This window comes from Pseudorasbora parva, chromosome 25 (assembly GCF_024679245.1).
Source record: "Pseudorasbora parva isolate DD20220531a chromosome 25, ASM2467924v1, whole genome shotgun sequence".
Taxonomy (NCBI): Eukaryota; Metazoa; Chordata; class Actinopteri; order Cypriniformes; family Gobionidae; genus Pseudorasbora; species Pseudorasbora parva.
The window spans coordinates 22,580,033-22,602,249 of NC_090196.1; the positions used below are offsets into that span (position 1 = coordinate 22,580,033).

General features: G+C 38.5%; 3 protein-coding genes across 4 annotated transcripts; 2 read left to right on the plus strand and 1 right to left on the minus strand.

Moving 5' to 3' along the window:
- The first annotated feature begins 1,287 nt into the window (after positions 1-1,287).
- Positions 1,288-8,284, plus strand: exoc3l1 (exocyst complex component 3-like 1). Of its 2 annotated transcripts, none has more exons than XM_067436113.1 (13): positions 1,288-1,652; positions 3,112-3,287; positions 3,402-3,617; positions 4,155-4,567; positions 4,695-4,984; positions 5,065-5,182; positions 5,271-5,396; positions 5,560-5,660; positions 5,740-5,856; positions 6,002-6,272; positions 6,359-6,514; positions 7,451-7,584; positions 7,698-8,284. In XM_067436113.1, the coding sequence occupies exons 2-13, from the start codon at positions 3,185-3,187 to the stop codon at positions 7,882-7,884; spliced, it is 2,232 nt and encodes a 743-aa protein (XP_067292214.1). In that variant the 5' UTR covers positions 1,288-1,652; positions 3,112-3,184; the 3' UTR covers positions 7,885-8,284. The 2 variants fall into 2 exon arrangements, with proteins under 2 accessions (XP_067292214.1, XP_067292213.1); XM_067436112.1 differs by having other exon boundaries at positions 1,289-1,652; positions 3,398-3,617.
- Positions 8,285-9,094: 810 nt separating this feature from the next.
- On the plus strand, positions 9,095-18,632 carry prmt7 (protein arginine methyltransferase 7). The gene is made up of 17 exons (XM_067436156.1): positions 9,095-9,327; positions 9,617-9,653; positions 9,922-10,071; positions 10,150-10,258; positions 10,880-10,992; positions 11,072-11,301; positions 11,404-11,584; positions 11,768-11,892; positions 12,004-12,139; positions 12,231-12,314; positions 13,037-13,084; positions 13,176-13,265; positions 15,597-15,758; positions 15,854-15,928; positions 16,035-16,195; positions 16,839-16,935; positions 17,110-18,632. The coding sequence occupies exons 1-17, from the start codon at positions 9,233-9,235 to the stop codon at positions 17,266-17,268; spliced, it is 2,052 nt and encodes a 683-aa protein (XP_067292257.1). The 5' UTR covers positions 9,095-9,232; the 3' UTR covers positions 17,269-18,632.
- Positions 18,633-18,734: 102 nt separating this feature from the next.
- On the minus strand, positions 18,735-21,949 carry ciapin1 (cytokine induced apoptosis inhibitor 1). Its single transcript, XM_067436158.1, has 9 exons — positions 21,851-21,949; positions 20,719-20,878; positions 20,462-20,605; positions 20,273-20,352; positions 19,957-20,122; positions 19,694-19,767; positions 19,494-19,612; positions 19,329-19,410; positions 18,735-19,239 (listed from the first exon to the last, which is right to left on the minus strand). Exons 2-9 carry the CDS (start codon positions 20,873-20,875, stop codon positions 19,129-19,131), a joined length of 933 nt encoding a protein of 310 aa, XP_067292259.1. The 5' UTR covers positions 20,876-20,878; positions 21,851-21,949; the 3' UTR covers positions 18,735-19,128.
- Between the last annotated feature and the right edge of the window lie 268 nt (positions 21,950-22,217).

Sequence of the window (22,217 nt, forward strand, 5' to 3'; positions counted from 1 at the left end):
GATTCAAAAGTATAGTCAGCAAGTCATTACAGCAGAATAAACAGAGACAGGGTGTTCAAGGCTTGCATCTCCCTGAAGGGGTTTATTTACCAATAATGACCAGCTGATTTTACATTATCCTGCTTATTAGATGGCAGAGCAAACCAAATAAAGAATATAAATGTACATCAAAATGGGGTAAAAGAGAAAGAGACTAAAGGAAAAGGTAGACTATAATTACATTCCTGAGGGCTGAGTAATAAGTCTATTTTTTATAAACTTACACTCTAAAAATTATGTGTTGGCTCAACAAAATTAACGCAACCGTTGGCATCAATTGTTTCGAGTTATGACAACTTTGAGTGAATTTACGTTCAACCAACAAGCTACTTTGAGTTAGAGGAACTTGAGTACTCTAAAAAATTAAAATGTTACAACTATTTGTAGCCTTGGAACCAATTAATCTTTAAATCAACAGCTATCATAGCATATGATAATATAACTTATTTAACATGTATATTTAATGAACAAGTAAGATATTACTTGCCACTGGCATTAGTGCAGTCATTGCTTATTGAGTCAATAGTGTTTACATTCATGTTTCTACTCTTCAGCACAATAGTAACCACAAAAACTTCAACATAACAGAAACTCTTTTAAATATCAAACATAACTGCATTAAACACGAACACGTCTTTCCCTTCACTAAAAACAAATAAATTAACACTTAATTTCAACATTTCTTCTCCTTATCCAGTCCTATGTAAAGCATGCTGGGAACTAGAAATCCACTGCGTATTTTCTGAAGTTATCAAGACAATTTGATTAAGTTAATACAACCTATAAAAAAAACCAATTAACACAGAAATGTGAGTTTAAATTACAGATGATATTAAGTTGATGTAATGATCAACATTATGTCAACAGAAAGCAATGTTTTTTTTAGAGTGTACATGTATTTATCAACAGCTGTGTGTACTACTACTTATGTTAGTGATATTTGTGTGGGTGTGTGTTTGGTAGAGACTGGTCTGAGGACACAGAGAGAGATGTAAACACAGTCATGGGGTAAGTCATAGGCCACGACACTTATACAAATAAACACATTCATTAAGGGGCCTCTGAACTTAGATTCCTCTCATGTTTGCTCTACAACCAGCAGCTGTGAGCGATCACAAGACACTGGTAAGAACTTTCTGGAACAATACCAGTGATCGCCAATGATTATGTCAAACCACGCAACTTTTGTTCGATTATCCCAAGCACTTCCTCTGAAACATATTGGATTATAACTACCTCAGACACAGAGAGGCACTGTTGCACATGAAGGCCACCCCCACACTTACTACTCACCATCTGGATCATTTAGAGGGCGGAGTGCCCGCTTTCCCTCCGTCCCTCTTGTGCTCTCTCCCTTCCTCTCTTCCCTTCCTGCCGGCCTCTGAGCAGAGGATGTGTCTGGGAGTGTGAGAGAGCAAGGCTGGCGGTGAAGTGGGTATGTACCCTCTCTCTTCTTCCCACTCGTTACTCTCTCCGTCTCTGCTGATTGTTCTATCTGGCGACACTGAGCAGGCCCTCTGGGCAGGGCAGTCTCTTAGTGGCAGAACGGTGGACGGTGGAACAACAAGCCTAAATGTCAGACGGAGACACGAATGGCCGAGACAATCATGAAGGTACATATCCGTTCTGTTTGTTTGAAATGTTGATCTGCATCATGCAAGCCTTTGTTTACAGTCATGCTGTTGCACTTGTAGATAGATCTAGAGTATATATCTACATAAAAGAGAAAGAAAGAAAGAAAGAAAGAAAGAAAGAAAGAAAGAAAGAAAGAAAGACATGTCATAAAATTAAATATAAGCAGCATATATGTTTCTGCCAGGGGAATTGTGTAGAGTTCCCAATACCCCATAACTTCCAGCCATAAGTAAGTGTATAGCCTAATTAACATTGTGCGTGTGTGTGTGTGTGTGTGTGTGTGTGTTTGAATTTGGTCAAATTCATGCATTTCAGCACCACAGGAAATCACTAACAAGACATAGTCATATTGCACAATGTACTTAACATATATACGAAATGAGCACAGGTTTTTATATCCAAATAAAGCACATTAGCAATGACCCGTTAGTAAAAAATAATACATTTAGTTTTAGTAATGTATAAAACTTTCAGGGCATACTTACTATAACCGCTGATGTCTTTAAGTGATGGTACATTGTTCTTGTACAAGCCATGAATCATTGTGGTTTTGGCCAAATTCCCAGTGAAGTACTACATTATCCACAATCCTAAAGAAAGGGCCACCAATTAGAGAAGGCAGTGTAACCATGGTAACATGAATGACAGCACAGCAACACAGCTTGATGTTGTAATTAAATCAGTCTCAAAACACTGTTGATCCATTTTGCAGTCCTTTTTCACAAATGCTAAGTATTTTTTTTTATAAATAATATTTGTAAAAAAAAAATGTAAGTACTATTTTTATTTTCAATATTGTATCAGCGTGGTTGAATTGATTATATAATTTGCAGTGGTTTACGCATTGATCATTTTTAATAAAGGATTAAATGCACAATTTATCTAATTTTTAAATACATTTTGCTCCAAATCAAACTTTAAACTGTAATGTTGTGAATAAAAGATACATCATCTGCCTAAAGGTAAAGCTAGCAAGTACTTAAAACTGCTCACTGCATTATGAACCTATATTTTGCATTATTCTGTCATTTATTGTGCAGAGGGGAAAGCATGCAGTTTCTACCCTGAAGCGGTTTCAGTAATTGTATACTTATATACTTTCCCGTGGGTGTTTCAGCTATTGGGCACCCATGGGATTAAGCCCTTAAAATGATCAGGACACCGCAATAATTCTTAGGAGAAGAGAGAATTCATCTGCTGAGTTTAAGACTTGTGCTGCTTTAAATTATCTCTGTCTCGTGAACACCAGAAAATAAAGTCATTCATTGTGCAAGTCAGACAAGACTTTCAAAAAAAGTATGCATTCTCTTACACAATCAGCAATACATAACCTTGCAGCTGAACAACTGTACATTTTTTTTCTGGTGTAGGCTGGGCATAGTGCTTTCGGTTCTGTATCATATGGGCTAAGTACTTTTTTCCCATTTTGACTGACAGATGCCCTTGTCCCAGTTGTGGTGTGGCCAGAGCTGGAGAGAGCTGAGAGTTTGGCTCGGGGTGCTGCGCTGAAATGGGCCTCAGGTGTCTTTTGCCGTCCAGAGCATCTGGAGAAACTTGGACAATACAAGAAAAGAGAGAGTCAACGAACTGCGTCGATTCATTCAAGGTTGAAGGTAAGTAGTGGTCATTATTTCAGTTCAATTAGAAAGCCTCTGGAAAGGCTAGATCTAAATTATCTAAAAATGTCTGCAAGAAAAGTCATCTGTTCACTTGCATTGTTAAGTCAGTTGTACAGTCCTACCTGGAAGGTGTTGACTGGGGTCTTGGTCAATTGCGAGAGGCACGGGCTGAGCTCAGAGATGTGTCTCATGACATGCACAAGGTGAACTTGGAGTCCAGGAAAAATTCTGAAGAAGTAACTACACTGGAGACACTTCGAGAAGTTTCTGTCAATCACTGCCAGCTCCTTGCTGCAGTTAGCAACCTTCCACGCCTCTATAAAGGTCAGCGATTATCTGCCCTTTTGAGTGAACTGCATATGTCTGTATAATTTTTGCATGCCCTCTATGGATATTATGGTTAAGTCTTGAATGTCTTAGAACAAGGGTGTCCAATCATGGTCTAGGAGATTCTGTAACATAACTGTCTGGAAGTTTCAAGTAATCCTGAAGACCTTAATTGTGGTTAGAGCTAAACTCTTCAAGACAGTGGGATTCCAGGAGTAGGACTGGACAACTTGCCTAGAAGCCACACATTCTTAAATACAAAAAAGTGAAAGCAAGCAATTCTAGCCAAGCAAATTTGATTTTATGATTCCCTGAAGGATAGACTGAATTTTCTTTTAGGTCTACTAATGCAAAGGCTGAGCAAGAACCTTGCAGAGCAAGAAAGTCACCATTAAAGTTGACAAGTTTATAGCTATCTAAATAATAACAGCTCTATCACCCACTGAAGTACTGATCTTTGTTAATCCAAAAGTAATACAAGATTGCACTTCAAGTATCTAGTGTGGCTATAATTTGTCTTCTCTTTCATGTTAGTGCGGAGTATGGTGCTAGAGACAGAGAGGCTAGTGGATTCTCGGAGACTATTGGAAGCTCATTCACGGCTAATGGAACTAGAGCGATGGCAGGATGAGGTACTGTTGCAGCTCCAGGGACCCAGGGGATCATCTGGAGCAGGATTAACCTCTGAGGATGAGGAGTTGGTGCGGAATTATTTCTCAGGTGTTGGACGCCTGGTGGATGCCCTTGCCAATGAGCTCTGGGCAGTGGTGGGGAGTGGGTTGACATTTTCTCGTCAGAACCCCACGCCTTTTGTGTCAGCTGTACGGATAGTGGAGCGTGAAGAAGCACTAGATCAGATCTTTTTGGAGGAGCGGAGGTCAACATTTGGACACAACACACCTATGCCCCCTGGGAGACCACGTTGTTGGAGGGACCAATTCTTCAAGGTTTGATGATACGTTTTCTATTGGTACAAGTACGGGTAAAAGTTTGATGGCATAACTAAATTTAAAGTGTAAAAAGGCTAGTAGATTTAAATGTATTAATATGCACCCTTTCAAACTATTTGGTTAGGTGATGGAGGAGGCAGTGTCAGCACGTTTTCGTAGTGTGTCTTACTTGCACACACAAGGACCAGGGCTTGCAAGTCACTTGTCTGCATTACAGCACTGCATTATGGGAGATCTTTCCACAGTGCGGCATTTTCTGGAACAGTGTGTTCCAGCTCACTATCGTTTAACAAGAGCTTACCTGCGTTCCTGTCACCAGTTCTTGCAGACCCATCTGGGACTGGTTAGTGGATGGGAGCTAGAAGGTGGGGAAATTTTTGCTGTTCTTAACTGGGTTCTGCACATATACAACAGGTAGGTAAACCTTACGATTATATGTGAATTTGGTCTATTGAAAACTGAAACGTCCTACACATTAGAATGTGTTCTTTAAGCTCAGAGATGATGGGTGAACCAGCCCTTGTAGCTGAGCTAGACATTGAGGACCTGGGACCTCTCATATCTCAGGAAGGTCTTGACCAGCTGCAGAACAAATATGTTCAAAAAGTTCGGGTAAGAGCCAAACTTTAATAATTTACCATGTCTTGTCTGGATTAACAGTTCACAAGTTCTTGAGAAGTTTTACTGCGATTGTTTGCAGAAGAGTGTCTCAGAGTGGATGCACAAAGCTTTAGAGGTGGAGCTGACAGACTGGCAGAGGGATCAGGAACCAGATATTGACCATGAGGGCTGCTATCACACTAGCCTTCCAACCATCATTGCTCAGGTACTTCAGCAATGGCTTAAGCTACAAAATTTGCCCCAAGGTTGTGAATTTAACTTATGCATTATCTCAAAATGCACAATAGGTGGATAGAAACATAGCTAATGAGAAAGATCTGATATCAGCACTGATATACATGCCACTACTCTGCTGTCTGGGTTATTAGATGCTAGAAGAAAATGCACGGGTGGCCTTGATGATTAGCGAAGCTCTGCGGGACCAGACAATCCAAATGGGTCTTTATGAGATGGAGAACCTCCTTAGCCGGTGTGTATTTTCAGCAATACTGGTGGTAACATAATTATATTTAATAAAAATTCTACATTTTTGTACTTTATCATAACAGATTTCGAGATGCAATCATAGAATTTGGGAAGGAGCATCGCAGGGATCCAACCATGAACAGTAACAAGTTCTACCTCCATTATCTCCTGGCCTGCATCAGCAACTGCATCATCCTCAAGTGAGATGATGTACAAGTATCTTTTTACAGTATGTCTGTATTTGTGGGATGTTTGTTTGAAAATGTGTGCATTTCAAATATGTTGTGTGCGTTAGAGGTGCGTATAAACAGTATATTTAAATCTTTGATTTATATGTACATCCAGAACCTCCACAGAAAGTCTGCAGCAGCAGTTGTCCTCCTTCCCTTCAAACCGGTATTCTCGCATTCCACTTGGACCTCTGGCTGCCCTGGACCGTGCTGTGAGAAAGGCATGTCGCTTAGTCATGGACCATCTCTTATTTGAGCTGCAACCTCATCTTAAAGAGCTAATGTCTCGTACCTGGCTGGACCAGGGAGATGTAACCTCAAATATGTGTGGGGTTCTAGAACGCCACTGTGAACTCTACAACAGAGTACGGCAACCTTGTCGCCAGGTTAGTGTTTAGAAAATAAAGACCACACAATAAAATTAGACTATATCTTTACCAATTAATAATTTGTGGTCTCCCATCATCTACAGAGGCTAAAGGAGGAATGTCAATGGCTAACTGTTGTTGAATATGTCCGAGCTCTGATGCAGAAGAGACTGGTATGCAGAAGTAATGATGAGCGAAATCAGTTGGCCCAGCGAATGTCACAGGATGCTCAGCAGCTGAGGGACCACCTTCAAAGCATGGTGAAAATCCATTTACATTAATTTATCTGGGGTATTTTTGTGCTTTAGGAGCAAATAGAAGTCTGCATGGCTCTTAAACTCAACAACCCAAACTCGTAATTAGGACTGGGAGACCTGATCTGGCCCAAGCCAACCAGTATTGCCAAATTTGAGACCAGGGTCTAAATAAAGTTCTGGGTAAAAATTCCTGCTTGGGAGCAAGTACTTTTTCAAAGTTTAGGAACTTTAAGGGATAGGACTTAGGCGCTGAACATGCTGATTGGTTGAGTTCACGAAAAAGCATTTTATTTCAACCACCATTTTTCAAATCTGTTGTGGTACGTGCAGTAAGAGTTGTTTGCTATTTGAATCAACAATGGAGTTAAAAAACTATGACTGATGGACCGATGACGAGGTACAGGCTTTATATGCGGAAGAAGAAATCCAGTGAGAACTGGAAAGTCGCAAGCTGTCCTACGTCACTGGACTAATTCGCCTAATCTTCACGGTACTTTAGACCGCAATGGAAACGCAGACAGCAACCAGTCTGGGGGAAAAAGTTCCTGGGACAAACAGTTCTAGGTAATTTCGGAAACGTAGCTTAAAACAAGATAACCCAGATGATTCTGTTTACCCAGGGTTTAAAATGGTCTATTTTTAAGGGCTCTTCTTAAAGTTATCCCAGACACATATATTCAGCTTTGACTCAAAGAAGAAACATAAATGCTTACAAAGAGTCACATTAGAATTAAAACATAAACTAATATAAATTAATTGCAAACCCGAATCTTACAGTTATTCGTGAGAAACTGATCTGAACTTGGCAAATCATTGGATCTCATCAGGTTCGGGTCAAGTAGCAGACCTCTAGGTGCAATACAAGAAAATGTTAGTATATTTTTGTGAAAAATTAAATGACTTTATTTCACTGCTGTAATGCTGTTTTTACATTTAAAGGAGATTGATGGGACCATAGGCGAGGTGAATCCCACAGCTCTGATACTTGCACTGGCTGACATAATCAATGTGAAAGACCCAGGGATGATAATACTGGAGATTTCTGGACTGGTTGCCAAGTACCCTGATATCAAGTGAGATTTCAAACCAAGCACACCCAATATATCTTAATATTCTAAAATCAGTTCTAATACACAGATTAATCAGTGCATAAGAGATTATATTCATTTATAAACTGTCTTTTCAGTGAGGAGCATGTCTCTGTCCTGCTGGATGTAAGAGGGGATGTGCCTAAAGACGTGCGGAAGTCAGTACTAGATTTTCTGGAGCATAGCGCCCCACCTTTACCATCAGGATACCGTCCTATATTCACAGAAATCCTGGTGCCCTCTTCCAGCATGCAATTTTGTCTACCTACTGCAAAGTGTTCTTGAGAAGCACTACGGGAAACTACCTAACTGAACTGTATCCAGCCTTGTGAATGGGAAATTCATTTTAAATTCATCAGTATTCATTGACTATCCTATTAATTGTCTGCTTTGTCTTGTCTAAATGCACTGTTATATTAGTACATTATAATGTGCCCAAAAATTACATTTACAATCTCACCAAATGCTTTCTTTAAAAAAAAGTGCAGAAACAAAATGTACGTACAAGACTTTTAAAAAAAACATTAAACACATTTATGGTAGAAACAAGAAAAAGCAGTGCACAATCTGGCTCATTGCATTTTTTAATATTTGGGGTTGATCCTTTTTGAATGTAAAAGTATAAATGTAAACGTTACCAAACTTAGCATTCCCAAAGATATTCAATCAGTTGCTTTAAAACTTGTATATTTGTGGTTTGTGGTTCACTATGTATATTGTGGTTGACAATCAATAAAGTAATGCATTTTAAAACAAAAGGTATATCAAATTGATTCAAAGGTATTACTCTAACAACCAACAATGTAAATACACTTATATATGAATAAAGCGTACCATTAACAATCTGATACCATTTCCATAACACATATTATTTGGTTATGACATTATTTCAGCCATCGTAGTTTGTAAGGGTAATCCTAGGACACTGATTTTGGGACATGGGACAAAACAGGCCAAAAAAAGGGGGGACATAATAATAGGCCTAATAATAAAATCATGTAGCAAGGGATTATTTTGCATATTAACGTGTTTTGTGAGGTATTAACTTCTTTGGTTGCACTCAATCAATGGCTCAACAACATCAGCTAGAAAACTAACTTGTCAATGTATTAGGCTAATTTATGAATATTAAAGATAAAAGAAAACATCTGCAACACTAAATTTAATACACAAAAATGTTCTTTACAATCTACAAAAAAAGGAAAAAAAATCTATGTTTTTACAATCTTTTTAGAAATCTACCTATATGCGATGGAACCACACTACAAATCTGATTAAAAGCTAAACGTTTTTTGTGTATTGGCTCTGCTTTCAACGTGCTTTCTAGGCCCAACATTTCAAGGCCAGTCACTTACCTTGACTTAATATCACAACTTCGATTTGTATGTGATCTGTTTCTTCATTATTAAACACAAAACATAAAAATTAAAACCTAAAAGCATGCCATTTTGGCATCGGCTGAAGTGCAGAAGAAGCTTTATGTAGTCACGTGATCTTAGGGGCGTGAGTTCTCGAAAAAAACATGGCCGCGCCCGGAGAGCTCATGTTGGATTAATCTATTTGTAAACGAAATAGGCATTTACAGTACATAACCATTCATATTTAAGTGTGTTTATTTAAGACTGAACGGGAAATGAAGACATTTTGCGGTCGTGCTAATCCAACAACGGGAGCGCTGGACTGGGTTGAGGAAAGCGAGGAGTATGATTACCATCAGGAGATTGCGAGGTGTGTAATCAATCTCATGTAACATCACCATACATCCGCAACTACTTATCTTTGCCTGTTTATGTCGGAGAGATCTATGATATTGTTCCAAAAAAGAAACTTATCAAAATGACGTGAAAATACTTGACAGAGACTTGTTGCTATGGTCGTTCTAACACGTGGACGTGTTGCTTACTCTGCAAGAATATCAGTTACACTTAGTCGAATTTTTGTCATGTTATCCTGTCATGGGACAGGAGGTAAATTATTTCAACAAGTCCTGATAATGGTTTGTCTGTCTCTTTCTTAGGTCCTGCTATGCAGATATGCTCCATGATAAAGACAGAGTGAGTTTTGTTTTTGGACGCATACACATACTAAAATTAAGCAATACTGGAAACCTAAATGATGATTCTAAAAAAAAAAAAGTCTATCTCCTGTAATGAAGGGCATTTTGCATTGAGTTATTTTTTGTTTCACCTAGAAAATAAGAATGACTTGACAGAATTATTGGATAAAAAATAATTTCCCAAAAGCATATGAATTGGAAATTACATCGTTTTAAACATAGAAAAAGTTGATAGATTTCAATCTGTCTTGCCTTGTGTTCCTCAGAATGAGAAATACTACCAAGGCATTCGGGCAGCGGTGAGCAGAGTAAAGGCACGCGGTGAACGCGTGGTGGTCCTGGATATCGGCACTGGGACAGGTCTGCTCTCCATGATGGCTGTGACGGCTGGAGCCGACTACTGCTATGCCATAGAGGTGCTTACTCATGCTAATGTACTGAATGTTGATTAAGATGGAATTTGACTGAAGACAAAAAATGTGAATACCACACAGGTGTTTAAGCCCATGGCACAGGCTGCCACTTGCATCACGGAGAGGAACGGTTTCTCAGACAAAATCAAGATCATCAACAAACACTCCACAGAAGTTACGGTTGGGCCAGGTTAGATAACCATTATTATACATAAGTATCCATGAATATCCAACAAGGTCTATGCCTTTTTGTTCTATAGACGTGATTGTATTTTCATTGGTCAAAACAGCATTTAAGCCTTATTAAAATATAGGATAAAATATATAGTATAACTACCTATTGTACATAGTGCAGCACCCATATGCACTTAAGGATTATTAAATATATAAATGTGTATATATGTGAAATAATAGTTTGATAAATATGGTAAATATTTTTTTTAAGTATGAGATTTTTTTTCAGGCAATGTTTCTGTATATATGTGGTCATAATTTTGTAAAACGAGGGAACAAATTATTATATTGTGCAAGCAATTTACTTAAAACAAGGGAACAAGTTAGTAAAACATGCTGATATATTAGTCAATTGTGGGAACAAATTGCGAATTAGTGGCCATGATATACATATCCACCGTGCCATGTGCAGGGCTCTGTAATTTTGTATATAAAATACTATAAAAAATATTAAATAATATTTTATTATAAATGTATAAAATAGTAACATTCCACACACACACACACACACACACACACACACACACACACACACACACATATATATATGCCAATATAATTTAATTTGTATCTGCAGATGGAGACATGCAAGAACGAGCAAACATCCTTGTCACGGAGCTGTTCGACACAGAGCTGATCGGTGAAGGCGCTTTACCCAGCTATGAACATGCACACATCCACCTTGTCAAGGTAAATACAGTTGTAAATTGCAGTTAAACATTTAGCTGTGTGTTTTGATTATTTAATGCTGCTGCTCTCACTTGGACAGGCAGGTTGTGAAGCTGTTCCACACCGTGCCACGGTCTATGCCCAGCTGGTGGAGTCGGATATGCTGTGGAAATGGTCACAGATCCAACCCATAGAGGTGGATGGGCACAAACTGCTGCCCTCTTCTGCTGTAGTGGAGTGTGCAGGAGCGCCCTCTGTCTGTGACATCCAGCTTAGCCAGGTGTCTCCAGAGTCCTTCACTCCCATCGGGCCCATCTGCACCATGTTCAGGTATGAGTTTGGATGGTAGTTCTGCTCTTTAAATTAAAATGGGCCTTTTTTATTTTTGTGTGGTATTTTTGCATAATTAAATGATCAGTATTTCCACTCTAGTATTGATTTCAGCAAGCCGGTTAGCAGTGCTTCTCAGTCCTACACGGCACAGTTCAAGGCCCAGACCAGCGGGAGAGCACACGTAGTCTTATCCTGGTGGGACATTGACATGGACCCTGATGGCAACATTGTGTGCACTATGGCCCCTAGTTGGACATATTCAGAACCTCAAACTTACGCTGTAAGTACTGGTGCTTATCCACTAATATTAATGTGTGAATATCAAGAATCATCTTACTTGACATAAACAAAACATTTGAGGCTGAATGTCTTTGCAAGAGGCATCTATGATCACTGTATGACAATAGGGTTATTTTGACTTGGTATAAATATATTTGATTATTTTGCATCGTGTGATGTGCAGTGGAGGGATCACTGGATGCAGAGTGTCTACTTCCTTCCTGCAGAGAAGAACGTTTTAGAAGGAGAAGAGCTGAGCTTAATTGTCTCCCATGATGACTACAGTCTCTGGTACAGCCTTACGAACAGGTAAAGATGCTTTTGATCAGTATTTTAGAAACTGCCTATGAGTATATGTATATATATATATATATATATATATATATATATATATATAATATAGTTGTTGTTTTTTTCTAGTGAACAAAATGATGTCAAAGTGGCACAGTTTCGGCCATGCTGCACCTGTCAGGCCCACCTGGTCTGGACGAGACCTCGTTTCGGGGAACTAAACGACGAACATAGGACTGAGAGTTATGTGAACGCATTACGCAGTGTACGTTATTCTTTTACATTCACTGTTGATTTACATGAAAGTGACGCTTTCTGGCGACCTCATGAATTACTGTTTGCATATATGCTTGCAGATTCTGAAACCAGACAGTGTGTGTTTATCCGTCAGTGACGGAAGCCTGTTACCTATTTATGCTCATCTACTTGGATCTAAAAAGGTGAGTAGGCCATTTTTTTGATGGCGTAAGATTCTCAAATTTAGGGCTTATTCAAAACCTGGTCATCTGCCTTCTCCCTACACAGACAGCTGCCTCCTGAGGCAGCATCCTAACTTTCGTGAAAACTCAGAATTACATCAAGTAAATTATAGGCAACTCTATGCACCCATTCCTTACAACTGACCAACAGAGTTTGATGATAGCATGTTACTAAGCTAAGTTTTAAATAAATTAACTTTTTAATATATAAAGAGTATATTCTAAGAGTATTTTTTAAGAGTATATTCTACATTTTTATGCTAACTATAAGCAACTATATGCACTACATGACTTACAGTTGATTTCAAGGGAGTTTGGTATTAGCATGTTGCTAAGCTAATGATGCAGTATTGGAACTGTTTTTATCGAGTAAATTACACATCATATGTCAATTATAAGCAAGTCTATACACTACAAAACTTTCAATTGACCAATAGAGTTTGATGTTAGCTTGGTGCTAAGCTAACAATGCAATATAGGGTATCTGTCTTAAATGAACTATATACCAAGTAAATTACAAGCAGCTCTGTTACCAACTATCTGTCAACAGACGCTTGATGTTAGCATGTTGTTAGGATAACTACACAAATAATCTCTGTTTTCTGGGATTGTTTTCTCTGAAGGATAAATACATTGCTGCCTTAAAATATAGCTGAGACAAGGTATATTGGGTTTCTTTTCAGGTGTTCAGTTTGGAAAACTCTGGAATGGCAAAACAAGTGATTGAACAGGTGAGATTTTGAAGCTAAAATATAGAGCTCCTACAAAAGTTCTGAATGGATTGGTACTTAGTACTGAAAGCCAGGTTTTATCTGCTCACAGGTGCTACATACTAACTCACTGAAGCATGGAGTACAGCTGCTGGGAATACGCCCTGATCAGCTCTCATTGGCTGATTTAGAAGGAAATCAGGTACAAACAATCTCTATGTATACCATAATACCCACTAGATATGTACTTTACATGCATTTGAGGATTTCAAAGACTGAGAATTCTCACATTTTTAATCACATTTTTAAATACACTATCATTCAAAAGTTTGGGGTCAGTAAGATTCAGCAAGAATATATTATCTTGTGACAGTAAAGACATTTATAGTCAGGGCTTGACATTAACACCCGCCAAATGCGGGTAGATTTCAGCTGTGGCGGGTACGGCAGCCACTCCCACTAGCCACTTTGGCGGGTTGAATATAATTTCAGCCTACAGCCAAATGAAATGCCAAGACCGTCGTATCACAAAATTACAATTTTATTACAATTCTTTATCGTTCAACTTGCAGTGAGTGAAGGCGGGATAGGCGGAATCGCGTGAATGGCACACAACAGAAGCGTGCTCTCTCTCTCTGTCACACGTGCAACCAGTTCTCCAGTGTTGGGCATAGCGTCGCTACAAGTAGTGACGCTACTAGCTTAACTACATTTTTCGTTTGCACTGTCCCAAGCATTTCTGAAGATCAAGCTCAAATTGGAAACACATCTGCCAAGTCGCCGATATACTTCACATTCTATGTTCCTTTCTGCCTCGCGCAGACGCGCACAGATGCGCGTGAGCCTTCCAAGGGACTCCTTTGGCAGTGAGCGCGGAAAGACGGGTTCGGTACGTGCAACGTGCACTATCTAGTTGACGTTTGTTTCCGAGCGCTCAGTTCGCTGTTGCACGCGCGTCATCCACGCGGTGACAAAAGAGAAATCGTCTTCAGTGCAAAGTTTTAAAATAATCTATTGTTTCTGTTGAATAAACACCTCTTATTAAAAGCATAGGGGTCCAGCATGGCCACCTCTTGATATGAATGAATGAATTTTTTTCCCATGCAGATAGAACACACACACACACACACACACACACGTCTGGTTCACTATCTTTGTGGGGACTCTCCATAGACGTAATGGTTTTTATACTGTACAAAACGTATTTTCTATCCCCAACACTGCCCCTAAGCCTACCCATCACAGGAACATTCTGCATTTTTACTCTCTCAAAAAAACTAATGCAGTATGATTTATAAGCCTCCTGAAAAGTGGGGACCACTGGCTGGTTCCCACAATGTAATATAAACAAGGGCACACACACACACACACACACACACACACAGATATAGGCACGTTTTGTTTTTTGCCATGTTGGTACTGTTTGCACCAGGTCTTAATTCTTTTGCTACTGTACTTGAGCTGAGTTGAATTGTAAATTAACTTACAGTTTCCTGCAAAAGTGCCCAAGTCTAAATTGAGCATAAACATGCAAACACAGGTGCGTATGCATATCATACACATACAGATGAACATACACACACTTTTGACACCTGGTTTTGTTGATAATATGGATCACATGTTTTTGTTGCCAAATTGATTTCGGACAATTTTTGAATAACTAAAAAGTATGCATGTCTAGATAGCATTGATTGGAATGAAGGTGGTTCAATATAAAATGAAATCAATAAAAAATAGCTCAGATGTAGTAAACTACTTTTGCCAAGTTGCTGTAGCTTAGCTTGCTACATATCCTATACCCCCAGCTTCAGTGTAGTGAAGCTTAATTTCATGTAGAGTAACTGGTATCTAAGCTCACTACATTTTCCAAGTATCTTGCCCAACACTGCTCCTTGTGCCTGAATAATTAAATATACATGCACAGGTGTAATTTGCTGTAGTTGTCCAGCCCTTGCCCACCTGCACATCCCAGCTGATATACAACGTAATCTTGATTTGTGTGGTCACTCTGCATGTGAAAGTTTGAAAGGGTTTTAAATCTTCAAAATCAAGTAAAATGACTCAAAATCAAGTAATTTACGCATGCCAAAGTCAACTTTAATCATATAAAATGTAATTTCCAAACCGCAAAATTGTGGCCAGTGAAAATGCTGAGTGGCTAGTTACTTTGGAAAACCACTAGCCACGGTGGCTGGTGAGCAAAAGAGTTAATGTCAAGCCCTGTTTATAATGTTACTAAATATTTAAAATTATCACAACTTTCCACAACAATATTAAACGGCACAACTGTTTGAAACTTTGATAAGAGTAAGGAATGTTTATTGAGCATCAAACCATCATATTAGAATTATTTCTGAAGGGTATATTGACACTGAAGATTGGATAAATTATGCTGGAAATTCAACTTTGCATCACAGGAACTAATTATATTTAAACATATATTAAAATAGAAAGCAGTTATTGTAATACAATTTCCACAATATTACTGTTTTTACTATTTTTAACAAATAAATGCATCTTGAAATCTCTTCAGATTTCAGTATTGATGGGAGAGCCATACTTCAGCACCAGTCTTCTGCCGTGGCACTCTCTGTTCTTCTGGTATTGCCGCACTGCTTTAGCCCAGCTGCTTCAGCCCAATGCCGCCATCTTACCTCGTGCTGCCACACTTTACATAGTCGCTGTTGAATTTCAGGTACTTTTTTTTAATACTTGAGATATACCGGTACTAATTTCTGTATTATACATTTACAAACTAACCGACTTGTGTATTATACGTTTTTGAATCAGGATCTGTGGCGAATCCGAGTTCCCTGCGGTACTTGCGAGGGCTTTGACGTCAGTCCTATGGATGAGATGATTCAGGTAAGTACTAGTTACAGGATTTGGTCTGAAGTCTTGAATTTTACAATTTAGATGACATTTTAATGCAGTTGATTTAATATGCTTTTGCAATTAACTCCACCCACAGCGATCTTTGGATTTCCGTGAATCCTGGGAGGCAGAGCCACACCCACTTTGGGAATACCCGTGTCGTGCCCTAACAAAACCACACCCAGTCATGACGTTTGACTTCACACAGTGCGTTCCTGAACAACCAATCAACAGTGATGGAACTGTGCCATTCACAGGGTAACATTAACATATTATTATATTGCACAATACACAATTATTATTTTATAAAATGTACATGTATAATACATTTAAAAACAATATTATAGACATAAATGTAATCAATTATATTTGAGTATTAATTTAAATCCCAAAATTAAAATTAATCTTGCTTTAAATTTTTATATTACAAAATTATATTTATTCAACATCGTTCAAAAGTTTGAGGTTAAGATTCTTTTTTTAAATAAGTCTATTCTGCTCACTAAGGCTGCAATTATTGCAACATAAATACAGTCAAAGAGTAATATTGTGAAGTATATATGTCATTACTCCACATGATAATTCAGAAATTATTCTGATTTGGTGAAACATTTCTTATGAATTTCTATAAGAAAAAAAAGTTCAAAAACAGCATTATTCTTCCATTCTTGATTGTTATACCACTATAAATGTCTTTACTGTAATTTCTCGTTAATTAATGTATCCTTGCAGAATCTAAAAAATCATTCAATTATCTTAAAGACTTAAAGAATAATCTTAAAGACCCCAAACCTTTGAGCAGTAATATAAATATTTAAATAAATAAATGGACCCCTAATAGATATTGTATAGGTGATGATAGCCACAACAGCAATGCTCTTGACTGATACTGATGTTTCAGGAGAGGACGCTGTCATGGTGTCGTTCTCTGGATGGAGTATCAGTTGACTGAGGACATCACTGTAAGCATGGGCCTAACCAAGCCAGTCAACGAAGAGGTATATGCTAAATATCATCTTATTAATTATACTAACTATATCTGCATTCAGATGAAATGTCAGTCTTCATAAATCTTCCTCAATGAAGTTAAAATGGAAATTCAAATAAGACTGTAATAATCAGGTGTCACTCTCCTGACCTTATTCCCCTGAATGGTTTTTTCTCATTTACAGGGAGCTTGTGAATGGAACCCACACCGGAAACAAGGAGTGTTCTTCTTCAGATCTGTGAGGGAAACTTTTGGCAACGGAAGGGAAGATCTTTCCTACAATTTAACCTTTGAACCTCATACTGGTGACATTAAAATGGACTTCTCCCCCACTGAACCTTGACAGTAACCAAGACGCAAATGAACTAGGTCATCCGTTGTTCACGTTTTTTTTTTTTTTTTTTCAAGACAAGGCATATCCAAAGAGTTTTAATGACTGTGGACTTTAATGAGCTTGTAGCTGTTTTTAATCCTCTCCACAATATTCATATATTCAGTCCTGATGATCTAGTAACTTATGTGTAATAATACATCAGAGATATTACTTTGCGTTGTTTGAAGAGATACATTTTTCTTGCATCCTATATTGTAACAGATCAAACTGTATGGCACTACATAATCCAATGATGCTGTTAAAAGTAGTGATAACATGACCACCTGCCTAATATGCTGTTTGTCCTCTGCATGTTGCCAAAATGGTAAATGAACTGCATTTATATAGCGCTTTCAACAGACCTATGGCCATCCAGAGCGATTTGTCTTGCCTTACATTCAGCCACTCACCACTCATCCATTCATACACTGACAGCGGTGCCAGCCATGCAAGGCACCATCCAGCTCGTCGGGAGCAGCTGGGGTTAGGGATCTTGCTCATAGACACCTCGACACTTGGTCAGGTGGAACTGGAGATCCAACTTCAGTTTTTTAGACAAACTACATGAGCTACTGTCGCCCAAAACAGCGCAAACCCACCAAGACATTAAGACCCCTGAAGGTGTCCTATGGTATCTGCACCAAGACATTAGCTGTAGATCATTTAAGTTCTTTAGATTGCGAGGCAGAGCCCCCATGGAAACTTTTTGGTCCAGCACATCTCACAGATGCTCAATTGGATTGAGACCTGGGGAATTTGGAATTCAATCCATTCCAGAACAATGTGTGTGGGGTGGCCAGTTCCACCAGGGGACATTGTCACAAAGGGGTGTCCCCGTAATGTAAAAGAAAATGGGACTCGTCGGCCCATGTGACAAACTTACACTGCTCCAAGGTCCAGTTCCGATGGTGTCCACCGTTAAAAGAGCCTACAATGGCCATGCGATTACATACATTGTGTGATGCACCATATCGTGACACATTCCTCATGTAACATCATTAAAACAAATTGTGACTATACCACTGTAGACCTGTTGGCTCAGACCAAACAGGATAGCCTTTGTTGCCCTTGTGCATCTATGAGCCTTGGGCGCCTGACACCCTATTATTGGTTTGTCCCTCCTCGGACCACTGTTGGTAAATGCTCACCACTGCTGATAGGGAGCAACACACAAGCCTTGATATTTCAGAGATACTTGAGATGACCCAGTCGCCTTGCCATAAAGATTTGGCCCTTGTCATAGTCACTCAGATGATTATTCCTGCATTTCTTCTGCATCAACACATTGTTTGAGAACGGATTGTTTGCTTACCATCTAATCTACCCAGACCTTCTGTGGCCTTGTTAGGAGATGATCTACATATTCATTGCAGTTGTGACTGTTCATAATGCTTTGTCTTAGTGTATATTGAATATATAAGGCAAAAGTCCATGTATTATTTTAACAAATTTTATTAAGCATTTAATTTTATCTTAAAATAATCACAATATACTGAAGGCAAACTGCCTTGAACTTTCAAATAAAACAAAATTCATTAAAAAAAAGAACTTTCCTTGCTTATACATGATAAGATTGATAGGATGCAGATATTTATTCATATTTTGAACATCAAATTAGTCAGTGATCTCTCTGGATACTATATGACATTTAAAGACTACCAGTCTGATGGTAAGAGACGTTTACAACATGTATTAACGTACATGTATTTAGTGCTTTCATTTGACTGAAATGACACTCAGTGAACTGTCTTCCTGTTGATTACAGAGATGGAAATGTAATCCTTGATGTTGCAGAATCATAACGGAATGTAATGTCTCAAAACTGAGTGTCTATGCATCAGCTATATCAGTGTTGGCCAGAAGAACCTTCTCTCCAGGTTTGAAGGCAGGCATGCCAAGATATGGACAGCTGGCACATCGGAAGGCATCACCCAGATAACACTTCAGAGGAAAAAGAAGTCAGGAGTCATAATTTATACAAAACTTCTAAGTAGGAAGAAATGAATAGATTTAATAATAGAAATACGTACACTTCCACAGGCTGATTTGGGCTGGCTGGCTTTCTGAGTGGATTTACTCTCCTGTTCCAATTCTTCAGCGAGTCCACAAGTGCTACAGACCAAGAACAGTCCAGTTAGTAGATGGATACATTGTTTATGGCTTTATATGTGGTTTAATTTGAGGTAAGTAAACACCAGTTTTTGCAGGCTTTTTTCTTCTTTTTGGAGTCATCTCCACAGGAAGACTTGAGGGAGGACGGGTCAGGCTTCTTCAGATCCTCAGCATCCAAAAGTGCATCTGAATCCACTAAATCCTAGAGAAGTGAAGGAGCAAAGCATTATGCTGGGTATAGGTAATACACAAAAGGCAGATGTCAAAATAGATCATTACACACCACATCATCGTCATCTATATCATTGGCTGATAGAGTCCACTTTTGTGCGGTGTTTGGATCAAGAGCTGGTTTCTCTGCAGAAAACAATTGTTGTGAATGTATTAATTCGCCCCTTTTTGATACATCAGCATGAACCAACATTCAAAACCTTGTATAATGTAACATTTCCAAATGAAACAAAGCTGATGAGACTTTTGTGACTGAAAAACAATATTTTTTTTGCATAGCAGTTAGCAATATCAAAGTGCTTAAACACCACAGACCTGTCGTAGTTTTCTTGCCAAATGAAAGTTTCAGTTGCGTCGAGGATCCGACCTCAAAGTTAGGTTTAGATGCCGACATTCGCACTCTTGAAAGCGTGTTTCCCTGAAAACCCAAGCGCTCTCTCAGAGCTGCGGCTGCTTCTGGGCTCAGCGGCTCTGTCTTTACCTGTGAAAAATAATCGCTTTCATTTCAGCTGACATGCAGACATTAGGACCATCTGAATTAAATGCACTTTTTATTTGCTAATTGTATTTTTTAAAAAGACGGTTTCAGTAGGCCAGTTCAAAAGTGTGTATATATATACTGAATGCTGACCTCTGTGACATTCACTAATCCACACAGTTTAAGAGCTGACATCAGTTTCCCAGCAGTTTTCACATTACTCTCTTCAGAACCTGAGAAGAAACGAGAAACGTTACAAGGCGAACCATCAGCAGCGATTCATTACACTAGACTCGAGGATGTTGTACAGCCTGTGCCGTACTGCCGTTCTGAATTAGATACCTGTTACTGGCTCTTCTAGCACAAGTTTCCCATCAGGTTTCATCAATCTGGCGATCTCAGCCAGCACTTCAGAACTGTGGATTGAGGAGCTATCAGCCAGAAGGCCTGAGAGAACCCAGTCATAACTTGAAGCTGCATTAGAAGCTAAAACCGATAGATAGGTGAGGTATGTGAGCATTTTTAGGTGAACAATTCATTTCATTCTTTAACTCAGACTCGCAAGAAATCAACTCATATGCCTCTGCCTCTGTACTTACAAAGCTGTAGTCTCTCCATGTTCTCCAAAGAAACTAGACTCTGGTTACCAACAATAGAGCCAATACTTTCAGCAAACTCCTTCAGTGCAGCGGGAGATGACGGCTGAGTCCATATCAGCAGGACCCTGTCCCCCTCCTTCAGTCCAAGGTCTGCCATCACCTATTTATATTAGGGGTGTAACGGTACTGTAACGATACCCTTATGTCACAATTCGATACCGTTCTCACGCTACAATATTATTGCGATACTCCAAGACGTGAGACCCTGGACCACAAAACCAGTCATAAGGGTCAAACAATCTGAGATTAATAAATAAGCTTTCCATTGGTGTATGGTTTGTTAGGCTAGGACAATATCTGGCCGAGATACAACTATATGAAAATCTGGAAATTGAGGGTGCAAAAAAATCACCTTTGAAGTTGTCTAAATGAAGTCCTTAGCAACGTATATTAGCACTAATAATACATGTTATATATTTACAGTAAGAACTCAACAAAATATCTTCACGAAACATGAACGTTACTTAATAGCCTAATGATTTTTGGCACATAATGTAGGCCACTTTTCACAATTAACATAAGACATTTGGCATTATCAGGACCCTCAAATATTCCCACATTGCATTGTTATACATTATATTTACATATATATATATATATATATATATATATATATATATATATATATATATATATATATATATATATATATATATACACACACATTATATATACATATACATTATATATAGTAGTTTAATGTAGTACTGACACTAAAACTATGTAAAAAAAATATTATTAACCAGATATTAAAAACCGTTTTCATATTTTTGCTCTTACATATAACAGTTAGCATTTATACACACCCACGCATCTCTTTGCCCGATACTATACTAAATACACTAACCATTACAAATGACCATTTACAGTAAAATCGGCTGAATCATGATGACAATGCAGTTACAACATAACGTAAACAGACACCATTGTGCGTCTGAGACAGTGAGTTCAACCCCACTGCCAGTTTAACAAAATAGCTTTTCAGTTTAGCCAAATATCAGGCAGCTCACCCATACAACAAAATGTACACAAAGAAAAGTTTTTCTGACAAAATAATAAACAGCTGTCCAACCTGTTTATCGTGTCCAAAAAATGTTTTTTTCAACACCGGTCACGATCAGGTCACGATGAACGTCGCGGGCTGTGTTGTATGTAACGTTAGGCGTCGCGCTGCGATGATGACATCTACGGTTAGAATAAACGAGTAGAACGGCAGTGACCCAAAAAAATTATGTGATTGAACAGTACATTGGATATTAAAAACGATTAGCATATTTTAACTCTTTAGAGTATTTTATCAATTTAATAGATATTAAAATTCCCTACAGTCACATTATAAGTATTAATTATCGGCTTTGTCACTTGGTATATGATACTTTTCTCCGCGCTCACTACAGTTGGCCAATCATCGTCGTTTATGGTTATTTATATGTAATACA